This window comes from Pan troglodytes, chromosome 5, assembly GCF_028858775.2.
Source record: "Pan troglodytes isolate AG18354 chromosome 5, NHGRI_mPanTro3-v2.0_pri, whole genome shotgun sequence".
Classification (NCBI taxonomy): domain Eukaryota; kingdom Metazoa; phylum Chordata; class Mammalia; order Primates; family Hominidae; genus Pan; species Pan troglodytes.
In genome coordinates this window covers 172,082,070-172,098,448 of record NC_072403.2, presented here as the reverse complement: position 1 = coordinate 172,098,448, position 16,379 = coordinate 172,082,070, and the positions used below count along the sequence as shown (strand labels likewise).

The following is a 16,379-nucleotide window of genomic DNA, read 5'->3' as shown; positions in this document are numbered from 1 at the left end:
GAGACAAGATCATGCCACTGCACTTCAGCCTGGGCGACAGAGCGAGATTCCATCTCAAAAAAAAAAATACATATATATATATACACACACACATACACATATCTCTAGGAAAAATGCTTTATGTGCAAAGAAAATCAAAATTTTATTCCTTGTATATAAATATCAGAAAACTGAAGGCAGCCTCACATGGCAGAAAGAGAACTGCTAAGTGAACCGGGGATATCTACTGAGGACATTTCCCATCCAGTAGAAATGAGAAACAAATTTGTTTCACATGAAAATATTTACAAAATGTTAACTGGAAAAGGTAAGGTTACTAAAATTATGATTTAAAGTCACTGAACATAAATTACTAAATGCTTGCATTTACATATGTTCCTAAAACTTAAATGATGATTTCACCTACATAAATAACCGATGACACAACAGGACAAAGGCCGGAAGGAAACAGAATCGCCTGCACTTTCCCCCGGGAAAGTCAACAGTGATCAAGTGGCTCATACTGGGTGTTTCACATGGCAGAACAGCCAGGGCATCCCTCCAAAAAACAGAACCGCAGACCCACAAAACCAAAATCTCTAAGGATGGGACCCCAGGTGTCCAGAGGGCGATCTGGCAAAGCTGTTGAGAGCAGCTCTGTGGACGATCACATGCAACAAAGACCTCCCTTCATCGCAGGGGTCACCACACCGCTCCTGGCCCACTCTGCTCACTGACATGTGGATCACGCAAGAGTGCCAGGGGTCCACTCTCTGCTTCAGCTCCAATCCCTTCCCCATGCAGTCACCACAGCAGCTCCAGGTGGTGACGGAGCTGAGAGTTAACCTAGCCCGACTCCTCATTTTAATATGAGCAAACCGAGTCCTAGGTAAATTAACTGACTAATCTAATCCCCTGCACCCAAGACCACTAATTATTAAAGCAAAATCATACCAAGTTAGTCTGTCCAAAAGAGACAACACATCCATGGACTTACTTGAATGAACATTCAGTCAGATCGAAAGGTGGGCAGGCATACTGCGTTCGCCACTCAAACAAGTAGGAACAATCTGAAGTCTCCTTTAGAAATACTGGCTAAAAAAGTTAAGAGGCACATATATAAAAGTGAGAATGCAAAACTTTAGTTTATGCTTTGAGTTTTAAGAATGAAAATAGTGAAGAATGGTTACGTTCATGAAAATCAATACTAACTGATGAAAGTTTCAACATATTTTCTGTAAATGGTTATTTTAAACTGAGTTAACCAGGAGATTTGATGAGATCTGAGGACAGATTCTTTCTAATACGATCCCAGCAGCCTGAGAGTGGGGAGAAGACCCCGCTGAGGGCCGTCGGTACATGCTCACCCGCTGGGTGCCGCGGTCACAGTAGAAGAAGATGGTTGTGGAGCGCTGATAAACCTTATGGCAAGTGTCCCCCCCAGTGAAGTTCATTTTTAACAAGCCATTTTCATAAGTTAGCTTCTGAGTCAGGAGACCTGTAAAGAAGAACATTAAACAAGGTTTGGTTCGGGTCCCTAGGCTGTCAAACTTAGCCTAAGACATGTGACACCACACACCCTGAAGAGTGTGGGACAAAGTATCCCTGGCCTCCCAGCACCATACCATGCACTCCTGTCACATTACACTTTGGGAATAAAATCAGGCTTCCCCTTGTCCAAGGCTGCGGCAACGTCACAGACTGACCCGTGTATGATGACATGAGGCATTCCTTAGCCTCATCACCTAAGGGAATGTCACTTTCTCCACTGTGCCTGAGGGCTGTCCACGTACTCACCACCAGCTACTTTGACTTCATTTTTACAAGTTCCTAAATGTATTTAAATCTTGCCCAACTGCTGAAACAGCATGAATGACCAACAGCGTGCCCTGTAATTTCTACAGCCAAACCTCGTACTAAATGCGTTCCCTGTGACTCAATGCTATCAAGTACTACCCCAGAACATCCAACACTGGCTAGCTCACTGTGTCCCAATGTTGTAATAAAGAAGAGAAATATGACCTTAGAGTCAGTAACTGGCATGGCTAACTAAGAATAAAATAGACATGCTCTACCAACATCCTTCAGTATGTACTCTGTTTAAGAAAATCAAGCAAAATCCGAAATATCATTAATATGCTTTTTTTTTTTTTTTACAGTAGAACACTCATGTTTCTGACTCAAGGGAAAATTCATCTTCAGCAAAATATTTTAATATTTTAATTCCATTCCTTTGCAACAAAAGGAAAACGACAAACAATGGTACCTGCCACTTTGTGAAATCCCTGCGGTTCCCGCTTTTCCTGACATGAGGAGACCACCTTGGACTCGTCACTTGTGGGGCAGACGTCTGAGGAAAGCTTCCCACAGACCCGGAAGTAATAAGTGTATTCGCCAGCGCTCACGATGGTGTCGTTGAGGCCCAGGGGCTTCAGGTCATACAAGTTGCCATGCCTTGGGTCTTTCACCTCACAGTTGTCCCCTTCAAGAACATGGAAGAAGTGAAGGGCAACTGCAACCACACACGCATTCACATTTTCAAGCAAAAAGCTTTACAAATGGCCGGGCGCAGTCGCTCACGCCTGTAATCCCAGCACTTTGGGAGGCCGAGGCGGGTGGATTACTAGGTCAAGAGATCTAGACCATCCTGGCCAACATGGTGAAACCCCGTCTCTCCTAAAAATACAAAAATTAGCTGGGCATGGTGGCAGGCACCCTGTAGTCCCAGCTACTCAGGAGGCTGAGGCAGGAGAATCACTTGAACCCAAGAGGCAGAGGTTGCAGTGAGCCGAGATGGCGCCATTACACTCCAGCCTGGCAACAGAGCAAAACTCGGTCTCAAAAAAAAAAAAAAACTTTTACAATTTTTGGTTAGGTAAATACCAGCTATAAATGGACATTAAAAGCCATTTCCACATGATTTTGTTTATATATAATACAAATCGCCTGGCAAACAGCTTTCTAGGAAAGTCTAGGTCCCCGAATAAAGACTTGCTTCATCAAACAACACAAAACCAAACCCCACATTAGTGTCTTCAAGCGTCAGACGCCAAAATCCCATCAATCCAGGCACACAAGGAAAATGTCACTCGTGAAATTAGCAATATGCTTCAGTAAAAAAAAAGCTCAAGGAAAAGAAATTATCCTCCCTCTAGCGTGTGTCTCATGACCCCAGCTATGGCTGTTATCACACGGTCTCATATCTAAGGCATCGTTCAGAACGTCTGCTACTCTATACATTTAAAATGACTCGTAGGGACAGGCCCAGTCCTACCTTCCACTCTGACAATGGGACAGGCTTCCACAGTTCTCCAGATAAACACGTACTCACAACCATCCTGAAGCTGAAATGCTGGTGAGCCCTGTAATATAAATCAGCAGCCTGATTTGTTTCCTGTTTATTTTAAAAATTAATCAAATGGGGCCGGGCACGGTGGCTCACACCTGTAACCTCAGCACTTTGGGAGGCCGAGACGGGTGGATCACAAGTTCAGGAGTTCAAGATCAGCCTGGCCAAGATGGTGAAACCCCGTCTCTACTAAAAACACAAAAGTTAGCTGGGCGTGGTGGCAGGTGCCTGTAATCCCAGCTACTCGGGAGGCTGAGGCAGGAGAATCACTTGAACCTGGGGGGCAGAGGTTGCAGTGAGCCAAGATTGCACCACTGCACTCCAGCCTGGGTGACAGAGTAAGACTCCATCTCAAAAAAAAAAAAAAAAATTTAAATAAATGATAGCCACAGTTAGTACCCAATCTTTGACCTCCATGTGCAAACTACGTAACATTTATTAAACATTTAAGACCTGAAGAAATGAGTGCATTCTCGTCAAACCCTAGCAATGGCTGAAACTCCACAAAAACACAGGCAAGTTTTAAACAAGATAGAAGATTCAGAGGTTCAAGGGAAATGGGAAATGGAGTCACCCAGGGACAACATCTCATTGCTGGTCTGAACACACACCGATATCTGAGCACACTCAAACGTGATCCTGGTGGAGAAGCGCTGGTTCCCACACTTGTCACCGTTGACATACATGATGCTCAAAGATCCATTCGCCGCGGCTTGGGGACTCATCTGCACCACACCCAGATTCCAGTTATTGCCTTCTGACACTAAGCAAGACCCCACTGCGCTGCCTGGAAGAACAGAATAAGTGGTTTGGGCATGAGGAAGGCGATGACCTTGAGTCAAATGCTCTAATAAAATGAACAGACGCCAATCAAGAGACCAAGCAGAACTCACCATGGCATCCAGGAATGTAAGGGAGAGGATTGCAAACGCTCAAATAGAAAGTCCTCTTTCTCCCATCGACAGAGGTGTCAACAGCCGTCCAAGGTTTCCTGACTGTGCTTAGGCCAGTCAGGTCGTACTCATTTCCAGCCAGGTCTGAAACACAACAAAAAACCACGCTGGAGAACTCTGCCTCCTTGTGAGCACTCAAGAACTGCCTTTCACCCTGAATAAGCCCTGAGGAGGCGTGAACCTGGCATTCCTAACTGTGAGGATAAGGAAATCCACGGGAGGCTGAGAGGCTTTGCCTACAAAACACACCCACTCTGTCCCTCAAAACTGCCCTTCACAGCCGGGCCTGGTGGCATGCGCCTGTAGTCAGCTACTTTGGAGGCTGAGGCAGGAGGATCACTTAGGACCAGGAGTTCAAGGCCAGCCTGGGCAACATAGTGAGACCCTAAAGACTCTTTAAAGAAAAAAGCCAAACCCCCACTGCCCTTGACAAGGAAGTACCACTGTTGCAGAGCGGGCAGGGTCAATCCCAGAGGTCAAGGTCTCCTGTATACACTGTCAGCTTCCAGGGCACAGCTTAGAGAGTTTAACATCTTTTTCTTTTTTTTTCACCCTCAAATAAGAAGCTCTGACAGTACATGCGAAATGTGTTTCCTCTGCATTTTCTTCTCTGTTCTTAAGATGTATCTGATCCCAAAAGATAGCTTAAAACCATTAACTATATAGTCAGATTCTCTTCAAGAAAAACATTACAACTCTAGGCATCATTCAAAGAGAATATATAACAGAAATGTCACACTGCCTGCAAAACCAAGCATACACACCACACACACACAAATATACATACACACAGAAACACACCTTCATATCCACTCACACACACACTGACTCTTGACCGGCCTCTCAGTTCTTAGGCCGCACGGCCTTACCGGTGACTTGGCAGTCCACTGGAGAAGGAACACAGGCCAACGCGGTTTCAAACTCAAAGTAAGTGTTTCGGATCCCTTGCCCAGAGTCGATATCTTGATGCAGGAATTTGAGGGGCCCTGAGTAAACATCATCATTGCAAACAAAGCGGATGATAAAAGCATCAGCGGTACCTGTAAAGCAAGAAGGCCCAGATTTTAAGAGACAGAACAGTATTCATGGCGCAGCCCACAAGCACAGTGCAGCAACAGGACAAGGCCGCCACTGGCAACAAGCTTCACAGCCGTTCGTGGGAACAATGACACCAGGGCACCAAGTGTGTATCGAGGGACTCGACATGAACAAAGTGGTCACACTCGCTGCAACAGTGGCCTATATTATGACAGGTTTACACGCTCACTGCAATGGTGGCCTGTGTTACAACAGGTTTACACACTGCAACGGTGGCCTGTGTTATGACAGGTTTACACAGTCGCTCCAATGGTGGCCTATGTGATGACAGGTTTACACACTCGCTCCAATGGTGGCCTATGTGATGACAGGTTTACACACTCACTGCAATGGTGGCCTGTGTTATGACAGGTTTACACACTCGCTCCAATGGTGGCCTATGTGATGACAGGTTTACACACTCACTGCAACGGTGGCCTGTGTTATGACAGGTTTACACACTCACTGCAATGGTGGCCTATGTGATGACAGCTTTACACATTGCAACAGCGGCCTATGTTATGACAGGTTTCTACCATGAGCCTAACATCCTGGCATTCCTACTCTTCCAGAAAATATTTAAATCCCACGAGTTTACCAATCCAAGCATTAGAAGACAATGTAACTCTAATTCGTTGGCTTATTGAACAAATACTAAGTTCCTACCATGTATCGGAATGAATGAAGCAGACGAAAACCCCTGCCTGCAGCTGTGCTGGTTGCAGAGTGAGAAGCAAGTACAAAGATTCAAGAGGGGAGGGTGGGGGACAGTGCACTTTGTTTATATCAGAAACAGGGAGGCCAGCGGGCTGAGCGGGAAGAGCAGGGGGTGATCATCTCAGAGAGCCCCCACGGGCGTCCCATGGCCATACTGTGGACACTGGCTTCTACTCTAGGTACCGTGCAGAGCCTCCGAGGGCTCTGAGCTGGGAAGTGATATGATGTGATGTTTCAGAAACATCACTCTGACTGCTGTGTTGAATACAGGCTACAGCAGCCCCCCTTATCTGCGGGGGGATATGTTCCGAGACCCACAGTGAATGCCTGAAATTGAGAACCCTATATATACTATGCTGTTTCCTATACACACATACAGAGGATGAAGCTCAATTTGTAAGCTAGGCACAGCAAGAGATCAACAATAAAACAGAACAACTGTAACAATATCTGTAATGACAGTTACGTGAATGTGGTTTCTCTCATTCTTTCTCACAAAATACCTTATTATTTTCGGACCATGTGATACCACAGAAAGTGAAGCCGCGGATAACGGGACCCCTGTATTCTGCGAGGTCAAACGCAGGAAGACCACCGTGATGGCTCCTGCAGCAAGGTGGACAGCACAGCCCATGGTGGCGGGGGAGTGTGCACATCCTACACTCAGGAAGGTGCATGGCCAGCCACAGAGCCACCAGGGCCCTTTTTAGCTACAAAACAACATGGCTCTGAGCTCACCTTTGGCAGAGAGAGGCCCTTTGTAGGTCAGAGTGATGAAGCCCTCTGTGGACAGCTGGAGGCTTTTCTCAATTCCGACTGGCCTTGCTGGCTTCCAATTCTTGAGCTCTTCAGTTTGGGTTTCTGCCTCACAGCCAGAAGCAGGTTTTCCCAGGATGGTCCCACAGACAGGCATTGTGCCGCAGACATTAAACTGCAGGTCAGACGGTAAGAGCCATACAAACAAATTTATGCCTCGTATCTCACCATAGACAAGAACCCTAGCAACTCCAAATCCCACTAGGTTAAACGTTTCTTATTTGTTAGTTAACTTGCCAACTTTCCACTTTCTGGCATGTTAGTACAGTTAGTACATAAGTCCAAAGGGCAGTATCTATAAACTGCCTTTAAGGTTTAGTATCTATACATCATTTAAATTCATACATCCCCGTATCTATAAATGCGTAAGATCTACTGCATGTAATAATGTACCATATATAAGAGAGGGAAGACATAGAAGTCATAATGTTATAATATTTTCAATTATGAGAAAGTATGTATCATTGAAATCATGTTAATTACAAGTAAATATAAAGTGGTACCCTACATTTCTTAAATTTGTTATCATTCCATTAAAAATTATTATATTATAGTTGTAAAAATGAAGTCAATTATGCTCTCTGGTGTGAAGATACAGTAAGGAGAGACCAATGGACAATGAGTACAGGCTTCAGCACTACCTTTAGAAAGTGTTTCCTTAAAGAGAACAACTTATTATTTGAAGAATAACAGTCTTCACGTCTGAACTGTGCCAGAATGGTGGTAAATGGTTTTACTTCATCTTTCCCTTAAATCTGGATTTTCCCATCTCCTTCTGAATAAGAGCTGCCACCACAGTGGCCTGGGCAATTCTCTCAAATCACCACGTGCAGGTGACTTCAATAATGCACTCTCCCCGTTTCAAAGCAAACTGGAAATGCATCATATCGCTCTTACCATAAAAATCTTCCCAATGCCAGAGACGTTATATCCTTGCGAACTGTTTAGCGGATTAAGATTAAACACAAATCCACTGTTGGGATCCCTTATAGAGCAAGCCTACAGGAAACAAAATGGGGAAAAAGGGGCGCATTCAAACCAATTCCACAGGAACATAACATACATACAGCACCTCCAGAAACCTGCAAGCATGCACCTGACAAAACTGTTTCTCCATTTACTTTCAAAATCCCTATCAAAAATGTAGCCCTACATGTAGCCTCTTCAAATACACCACCCTGAAGTATACCAAGTGTGAGCCCAGACTCAGAAATTACACTCACCTGGAAGCTGTTAAGGCTACTGCATTTCCCTAAGAAGACTATTGCTACTCCCTAAAGTTGGAGAGGAAACATAAGACTCATAAATTAGTTTCTTAAAGAAAATAAACATCTTAAGAAATCTCATGTTCTGTTTTCTGTCTCAATTATTCCCTTAAGGTAATCATGGGAAGTATGACCACGTGACTGTCAAATGATATCCTCTCCTCTCCATATTTAACTTTGCCCTGGGCCTCCCTCTGTCCACTGAATGCAGAGAAGGAGATGGTGGCCACAGCCCCAGAAACACTGTCCATGAACAGGGTGCCTGGCATCCTGCCCTCACTGAGCAGTTACAAAGCCAGGACCCTGAGCTGGGGCCGTTGGTTTGGAAAAGCCTTGGTCTCTGCTGCCAGAGTCTGCAGTGTAGCTTAGAACAGGAAGTGGGAAGGCAAACAGGTCCCACCATAAAGAAATATACACGGTGCTGTGAAAACAACTCACTACCTTGGGGAGGTCAGAGAGAACGTCACTGAGCAGCTTACTACTATGCCCTGCAGGGTGCACTCAACAAGTGGAGGGCATGGACCCGGGCAGAAGGCGGGAGGAGCCAGTAGGCACTGAGAGAAAGTGGCACATTAACACCTGTGGGCTCTGCCCTATGCACAGGGCCACGGTGAGACACACAGGCCTCACCCTATAGAAAGGATCATATTAACACCTGTGGGCTTTGCCCTACACACAGGGCCACGGTGAGACACACAGGCCTCACCCTATAGACAGGATCACATTAACACCTGTGGGCTCTGGCCTATGCACAGGTGAGAGACACACAGGCCTTACACTATAGACAGGATCACATTAACACCTGCAGGCTGTGCTCTATGGATAGGGTCACATTAAAACATACGGGCTCTACCCTCTAGGGGACAGGCACTGAGATGGTTTAGGTGTGGAGTGACGTATCAACTAGTCAGACATCTGCCGGTGGTGCAGAAGCCCCAGAGCCCACCAGGATATCACTGCCACATGGAAAGCACAAAGGAATGGAAACAAAAGGAAGGAAACTACAGTGAGCAGAGAGTAAGACTGAGGGACCTGGTTCTTATCCCAGGAGCTGGGAGCTGCGGAGTGGAGAGGAACTCTGGGTGACCTGCAGACACCCATTGTCAATGCAACGTAGTAACTGATTCAGAAAGAAGGGGCAGGGGTCGGTTCAGAGCTGGAACACTGGGGTGAGTTGAGGATGTCCAGCAGGCAGCTCAGCACAAGGGCCAGGTGAAAGCACACGTACCTGGTCTGTATCCGTCGTTGTCTGAATGGGACAGGCAGCCTCTGTGTTCCACAGGAAACTGACCACACACTCCCAGTTGAGAGAAAAGATGGGGTGGCTGTTCTGAATGGGCAAATCCAGGGTAAAAGTCAATACAGTAACATGGAACTTGATAGAACCAAAAGAATACTCGCCTGAGACATAAAAATAGCCAAAATCTGCTAGATGTTTATTATGAGTCAGCCAATAAGCTAGGCACTTAATGTGCATTACCTAATTAGAATTTAATGTTCTCATTCTCCCTATGAAGACAAAATAATCTCCTACGCTTGGATATTCAGAAATATAGAAATCGTGCCAGCAGTAAATGGTAGAATTCAGATCCAAACCTAGGTCTGAGCTCAAGGTTCTGAAAAGCACCCTACACAAAAAGTTGAATGCAAGAAGCCATACACAAAGGCAACGGTACGTAGGATTCACTGACATCAGCTCAGGATTGGGCAACAATGGCCTGCGCTGTCAGAGGTCAGGAGGGTGCTCAGCAGTGGCAGGAAGAGGGCACAGGAGGGCTCCTAGGGGGAAGCATGTTCTTTCTTGATATGTAGTTTATGGACACTCACCCAGCTGTGTCACGTTATCATCTGTGTGCCCTTCGGTGTGTATGTTTCCATAAAAAGCTCCCCCAAAGAGCCATTAGCTTTGTGAGAGCACCACCACCACACAGGCAATGGTAGCTGCCGATCAGGGAGTGTTTATCACACACCAGGACTGCACTATGAGTTTTGTTAGTATTTCTCAACTGCGCCTCACAGTGACCCACAAACACAGCCTACAAATGAGAAAACTGAGGCACAAGGAAGTTAAGACACCTGCCCAGGGTCACGGGTTCAGGAACAACAGCCACTAACACTGAGTCCACACCCTTGGCTGTCAAGGGCTCTCTACCCTTGAAAGCCCCCACCCACTCCAGGCCTCAGCAATACTAGCAGTAGAATAAAAACACACCTGCTCCTTCCACTTCACAATGTGCTTGTGAAAGGGACTGAGCTTTAGCCTGTGAAAGTTCTGTGACTGCAAACCCCTGGGAGAGTGGCCCTTTCTTCCTTCAGTGAGTGTATTTCCTGTGCTGCTGCTGTGCAGCAGGCCCTATATGAGTGCTGAGAGACACGACAACAATGTGAAGTTACTCTGTAAACTAAATATGGTATCACAGAAAAGCTGGAAAACCAAGGGTCCAAGAACTTTCTGGAACTACCCAGTGTCTCAATGGCAACAAGAAACCAGAGAAGGAGGGGGCAGTCCACAGGCAGGGAATGCACAGACGTGCCCAAAACAGACCAGCAGGCTGAACTGGGCAACCTAGGCATCTCCCCGTGGAACACCAAACCTGAATCCTTCCTGAGACTGAGAGAAGAAGTGGGCGGCCCAAGCTCAGGTGAACCCAAGGAGAGTGTGTACAACCTGGGTAGAACACCTCCCGCAGAGAGCATGGGCCAAGCTCAGCCTGCCCGTCATTCATTCCCTGATCACCGAGATCTTCAACTCTAAAGGAAGTGTCTCTCAGGAAAAAGAGTGTGTTAGCCAATGACAAAGCAGACCAGGCAGGTGAGTGACGCAGCGTCCACTGGGCCACTGCAGGGAAAGAACGCATCCTGCTGGCTCATTTCAGTGGGGCTTGAGGAAGCTGCCACACACCCTTAACAAGGGATTGTTAATAATTTAGTTGATAATGAACATGGCTTCCAGTCTCTCCACTCTCCTAACCATTTGATAATTTCTCAAAAACACATGACCCTGGTATAAACCTAAAACTACAGGTAATAAGAAATGAAAATAAAATCCTAAGCCCCATAACTGACTGAACACACCCCACTCTTAGCCAAGGGGACTCCAGAGAAACTTAAAAATTGCATTCCTGTCCATGACGGGGTGGGAGGTGAGACATACCACATTACACCCCTTTCCTCGTTAACCACTAGGCTTTCTTCCCTAAGTGCTAAACAGAAGCCGACCCTTTTGAAAGACTCTGCTGCTGGTATCAACCTACCACCTGACAACGTCCATCCCTTTTTGCGGTTCTGACAACACAACAATCGACCAGCATTCCCTGCTGATAAGAGACCACAACTCCCAGGTGGTCCTGGCCTTCTAAGGAGGCTGCACACAGAGGGCCTTCATGTCCTCTGCTTCACCTTTCGACATACAGGGCCCAACTGTAATATATTTAAATGTTATGTCTTCAATCCAAAATGAACATGGGGACACATGCTGCATACATGTTGCCTACCACGCATGTGTGTGCCATCCCTTCGTGAATATGCATAGCTGCTCCTGTAACCTGCTGAATATGTATACTTGACTAACCTGTTCAGCATCCATTCGTGTCTTAGTCTTCCTCCCTCCCAGTGCTTGTTTCTGGCTTCTGGCCTGAGGCTACACTTCCCAGCCTGTCAGAAATGGCCACCCTGAAGGCTGCAAATCTTTATGAGAAATAAAGCTCTCCTTTCCAAATTAGATTTGAGACCATCAAAAAACTTCCAGGCTGTGTATGGTGGCTCATACCTATAATCCCAGCACTTTAGGAAGCTGAGGCAGGAGGACTGCTTGAATCTAGGAGTTCTAAGACCAGCTTGGGCCACATAGACAGACCCCCCATCTCTTCAAAAAATTTAAAAACCATTTTGATAACTACAGGTAACTCCACCTGTAGTTCCAGCTACTCAGGAGGCTGAGGTGACAGGGTCACTTGAGCCCAGGAAGTCGAGGCTGCAGTGATTCAGTGAGCAATGATTACACCCACTACACGCTAGCCTGGGTGACACAGCAAGACCCTGTAAAAGTCCTGGACATGGATACTGGTGATAAATACAGGACACCAGAGATGTGTATAATATATGTAACCCAAAGACAGTCAGAATGGTCAGTTTAATGTTATATATATTTTACCCCAATTAAAAAACAGAAGCAATTGGGACTGTATAAAATGGCCCCAAAGCATTTCCATGGAGAGAAGAGCAGAGCAAACTCCACACAGTCTGCTGTTGTCCCCTGGCTAAGGAACTCAGGGCCAACATCAATCCCACTCACCTCCTCTACCTCCTAGCCTTAATTCATTTTATTATTATTATTTTTAATACCTTTTTTAAATTATATGTTAAGTTCTAGGGTACATGTGCACAACATGCAGGTTTGATACATAGGTATACATGTGCCATGTTGGTTTGCTGCACCCATCAACTCATCATTTACATTAGGTATTTCTCCTAATGCTATCCCTCCCCGCCAGCCCCCAACAGGCCCTGGTGTGTGATGTTCCCCACCGTGTGTCCAAGTGATCTCATTGTTCAATTCCCACCTATAAGTGAGAACATGCAGTGTTTGGTTTTCTGTCCTTCTGACAGTTTGCTGAGAATGATGGTTTCCAGCTTCATCTATGCTTCTTTTGCCGTGCAGAAGGTCTTTAGTTTAATTAGATCCCATTTGTCTATTCTGGCTTTTGTTGCCATTGCTTTTGGTGTTTTAGTCATGAAGTCCTTGCCCATGCTTATGTCCTGAATGGTATTGCTTAGGTTTTCTTGTAGGGTTTTTATGGTTTTAGGTCTAACATTTAAGTCTTTAATCCATCTTGAATTAATTTTGTCTCAGGTGTAAGGAAGGGATCCAGTTTCAGCTTTCTACATATGGCTAGCCAGTTTTCCCAGCACCATTTATCAAATAGGGAATCCTTTCCCCATTTCTTGTTTTTGTCAGGTTTGTCAAAGATCAGATGGTTGTAGATGTGTGGTGTTATTTCTGAGGACTCTGTTCTGTTCCATTGGTCTATATATCTGTTTTGTACCAGTACCATGCTGTTTTGGTTACTGTAGCCTTGTAGCATAGTTTGAAGTCAGGTAGCATGATGCCTCCAGCTTTGTTCTTTTTGCTTAGGATTGTCTTGGCAATGTGGGCTCTTTTTTGGTTCCATATGAACTTTAAAGTAGTTTTTTCCAATTCTGTGAAGAAAACCATTGGTAGTTTGATGGGGATGGTATTGAATCTACAAATTACTTTGGGCAGTATGGCCATTTTCATGACACTGATTCTTCCTATCCATGAGCATGGAATATTCTTCCATTTGTTTGTGTCCTCTTTTATTTCCTTGAGCAGTGGTTTGTAGTTCTCCTTGAAGAGGTTCTTCACATCCCTTGTAAGTTGGATTCCTAGGTATTTTATTCTCTCTGTAGCAATTGTGAATGGGAGTTCACTCATGATTTGGCTCTCTTTGTCTGTTAATGGTGTATAGGAATGCTTGTGATTTTTGCACATTGATTTTGTATCCTGAGACTTTGCTGAAGTTGTTTATATGATTACTATTTTGAAACAGGATCTTGCTCTGTTGCCAAGGGGCTGCAGTGTAGTAGCACATCCTCAGCTCACTGCAATCTCTGCCTCCTGGGCTCAAGTGATCCTCCCACCTCAGCCTCCCAAGTAGCCAGGACTACAGGTGCACACCACCACACTTGGCTAATTTTTTGTAGAGATGGGGTCTCACTAGGTTGCCCAGGCTAGTCTGAGACTCCTGGGCTCAAACAATCCTCCTACCTCTGCCTCCCAATTTTTTTTTTTTTGAGACGGGCTCGCTTTGTCTCCCAGGCTGCAGTGCAATCATGGCTCACTGAATCCTCAACCTCCTGGGCTCAAGGAATCCTCCTGCCTCAGCCTCCAGAGTAACTGGGACTACAGGCATGAGCCACCACACTTGCCTAAATTTTTTTTTTAATTTTTTGTAGATGGGGTCTCACTATGTTGCCTAGGCTGGTCACCAATTCCTGTCCTCAAGTGAGTGATCTTCCCATGTTGGCCTTCCACAGTGCTGGGTTAGATCTGAACCACTGTGCCCAGCCCTCAGCCTTAATTTCTTATTCCTGTTTTGTATTACACATACAGCCCTCATCGTTTACCCATAGGCCTGAGCTATACCAAGCCTCAGATTCCTATCTGTGGTCTTTGTGGTTTGGACTGCTGGGGCTCAGAAAGCAATACCCCAAGGATCTGTGCTTTGACATGCTGAGAAGCTGCCTGAGAATCGAGGTCATCCTTTGAACCGTGCCTTGTTACCTCCACCCTCAAGCACAGGGAGAGACTTTCTCTGGAATTTCCTTACCTGACCAAGAAGGCTTCTTTCCAAAAGAAACTCGGAAATCTCATTATCTATCCCACAAAAGAAGACTGAGGACAGCAATCACACCTGGACAGACTTGTGCACAAGATAATGCCTTCCTCATTCAGGCTCCAAAGAGAATCATTTGCAAGTTAATTTCTGTCCATTCTTTCTCCCAAATAATCATTTGCTGCCCGGTCAAAAGAACTGTCTACATCCCCTATCTCCCTCTCCCCTGTGAAATAGGGTACATAACCTTCTGTGTTGCATTAGGCTACTGGGTCATCTTTCTCCCGCTATTTATTCCCCGGTGCTATGCACGTCAAAATTTTAATGTCTTTTCTCCTGTTGACAGCTGATTTTCAGGGAAACTTCAAAGGGTGAAAGGGAAGCTTTCCCTTGGCCCCTACAGGACCAAACTATCTCTAAGCCCCGTTCCACTGCCACGATCCTCAACTCACAAGAACTAAGAGGCAAGATAATGTCTGTACGACTCAGAAAAAAAATCCAGGAAACAGTGTATGTCACCAGAGCCTCAAACTCCGCAGCAAAAGATGAGGCTTACACTTCAGAAATCGCAGCCATGAAGGTACCACAAATCACTCCCTGCCTGTGAACATATATACCGCACACTGACCTTAAGCAGAACTAAGACTGGCCTAGCTCCGCCACCCACCCCAAGACTGCTGCTGTTAAGAGACACATAAGGCAACGCTCAGTCAAAAAATGCAGCAGTGAAGGTCACCAGCCAGCAGCAGCGCCTTACCAGCCTGCCCCTGGAGCAGACGAGATGGATCCTCGTGGTATATGTGGTCTGTCTGCCATCGCTGGTGGTGCAGGCCGACCCATTCACGTATTCCAGAAGGAGGCTGCCACTGTCCTCAACCACCGGGCCGGTCTTTGCCATTCCCAAGTTACTGATGGAAACCACTTCAGTGAAGGAGCCCTGCAAGAAAACCAGTCTTGTTAGGCTTTTCCCCCTGAAGATACAGTCGATTCGTTATTGGTGGTGGTTACATTCTATAAAGCTGCAGCAAACAATGAATTATTGAATACAGAACCACTGCTCCTGGGGAAATCCCCTTATTACATATGGAATAGGAAACCATCCTCAAAGAGTTAACAACAACTGCATGCTGCGTTCCAGGCATGCAATTAAGCACCAATCAGGCTGCATGCTGGCCTGTAACTGAAAGTCATGTAGCACTAGATACTAGTCACATCCCCATTATTGCTACAGAAAGAATCACTGGCATTGGAATCATAAGGCTTTCGTTCAAGAATCGTGTAAGATGTTCTTCAGATCCTGAATTCCGGTGGAACGGCTGACACTAACCACTATGAAGACCTCCCTACAGGGAACCAAATGCAGTTTCTTCATCTCCCCATCCGATGACTTCACCCTGCACTCTTCTACCAATAAACAATCCCCACACCTTGGCCCGCTCCAAACCCCTTAAGTCCCTCAACCCAAATTCCTTAGGGAGGTGAATTTGAGGTTTCTTCTCATCTCCTCATTCGCCTGCCCTACAATTAAACTCTTTCTCGGCTGTAATCCCCAATGTCTCGGTGTACTGACTGGCCGCACATCAGGCAAACAAACCTATTACACACAGATTATAAATCTGAAATCCCAAGACAACTCATGCTGACAGATTCTACTCTCTCTATTTTACAGAAGGAAAAACGAGGCTAAGGAGTATTAAGTGGCTCACCTAAGGCTGCCCCACTAAACTTTCAGAACACAAGGGAGCAAGTCATGTTTGAAAAGGCTTTAGTGTGAATTCTAGGCAAGAAACTTCTCTTAGGGAGACCTTACCAGGCAGTGCAGTGCGGAAGTTCCAGCTCTGGAGCATCTCTGAGTTGAGATGCCAGA

The 16,379-nt window shown here is 45.8% G+C and overlaps 1 protein-coding gene across 2 annotated transcripts in view; it reads right to left on the bottom strand.

Moving 5' to 3' along the window:
• The window catches only part of IGF2R (insulin like growth factor 2 receptor), a 139,973-nt gene that overhangs the window by 42,767 nt on the left and 80,827 nt on the right, over window positions 1-16,379 (bottom strand). For both annotated transcript variants that reach the window (XM_016956572.4, XM_016956573.4), the window contains exons 19-29: window positions 15,270-15,449; window positions 9,385-9,486; window positions 7,789-7,890; window positions 6,814-7,006; window positions 5,151-5,321; window positions 4,222-4,365; window positions 3,940-4,115; window positions 3,254-3,341; window positions 2,246-2,461; window positions 1,347-1,477; window positions 977-1,074 (exon numbers count right to left, since the gene is read on the bottom strand). In XM_016956572.4, the coding sequence (XP_016812061.3) occupies window positions 977-1,074; window positions 1,347-1,477; window positions 2,246-2,461; window positions 3,254-3,341; window positions 3,940-4,115; window positions 4,222-4,365; window positions 5,151-5,321; window positions 6,814-7,006; window positions 7,789-7,890; window positions 9,385-9,486; window positions 15,270-15,449 (1,601 nt within the window). The remainder of the gene's footprint in view (window positions 1-976; window positions 1,075-1,346; window positions 1,478-2,245; window positions 2,462-3,253; window positions 3,342-3,939; window positions 4,116-4,221; window positions 4,366-5,150; window positions 5,322-6,813; window positions 7,007-7,788; window positions 7,891-9,384; window positions 9,487-15,269; window positions 15,450-16,379) is intronic.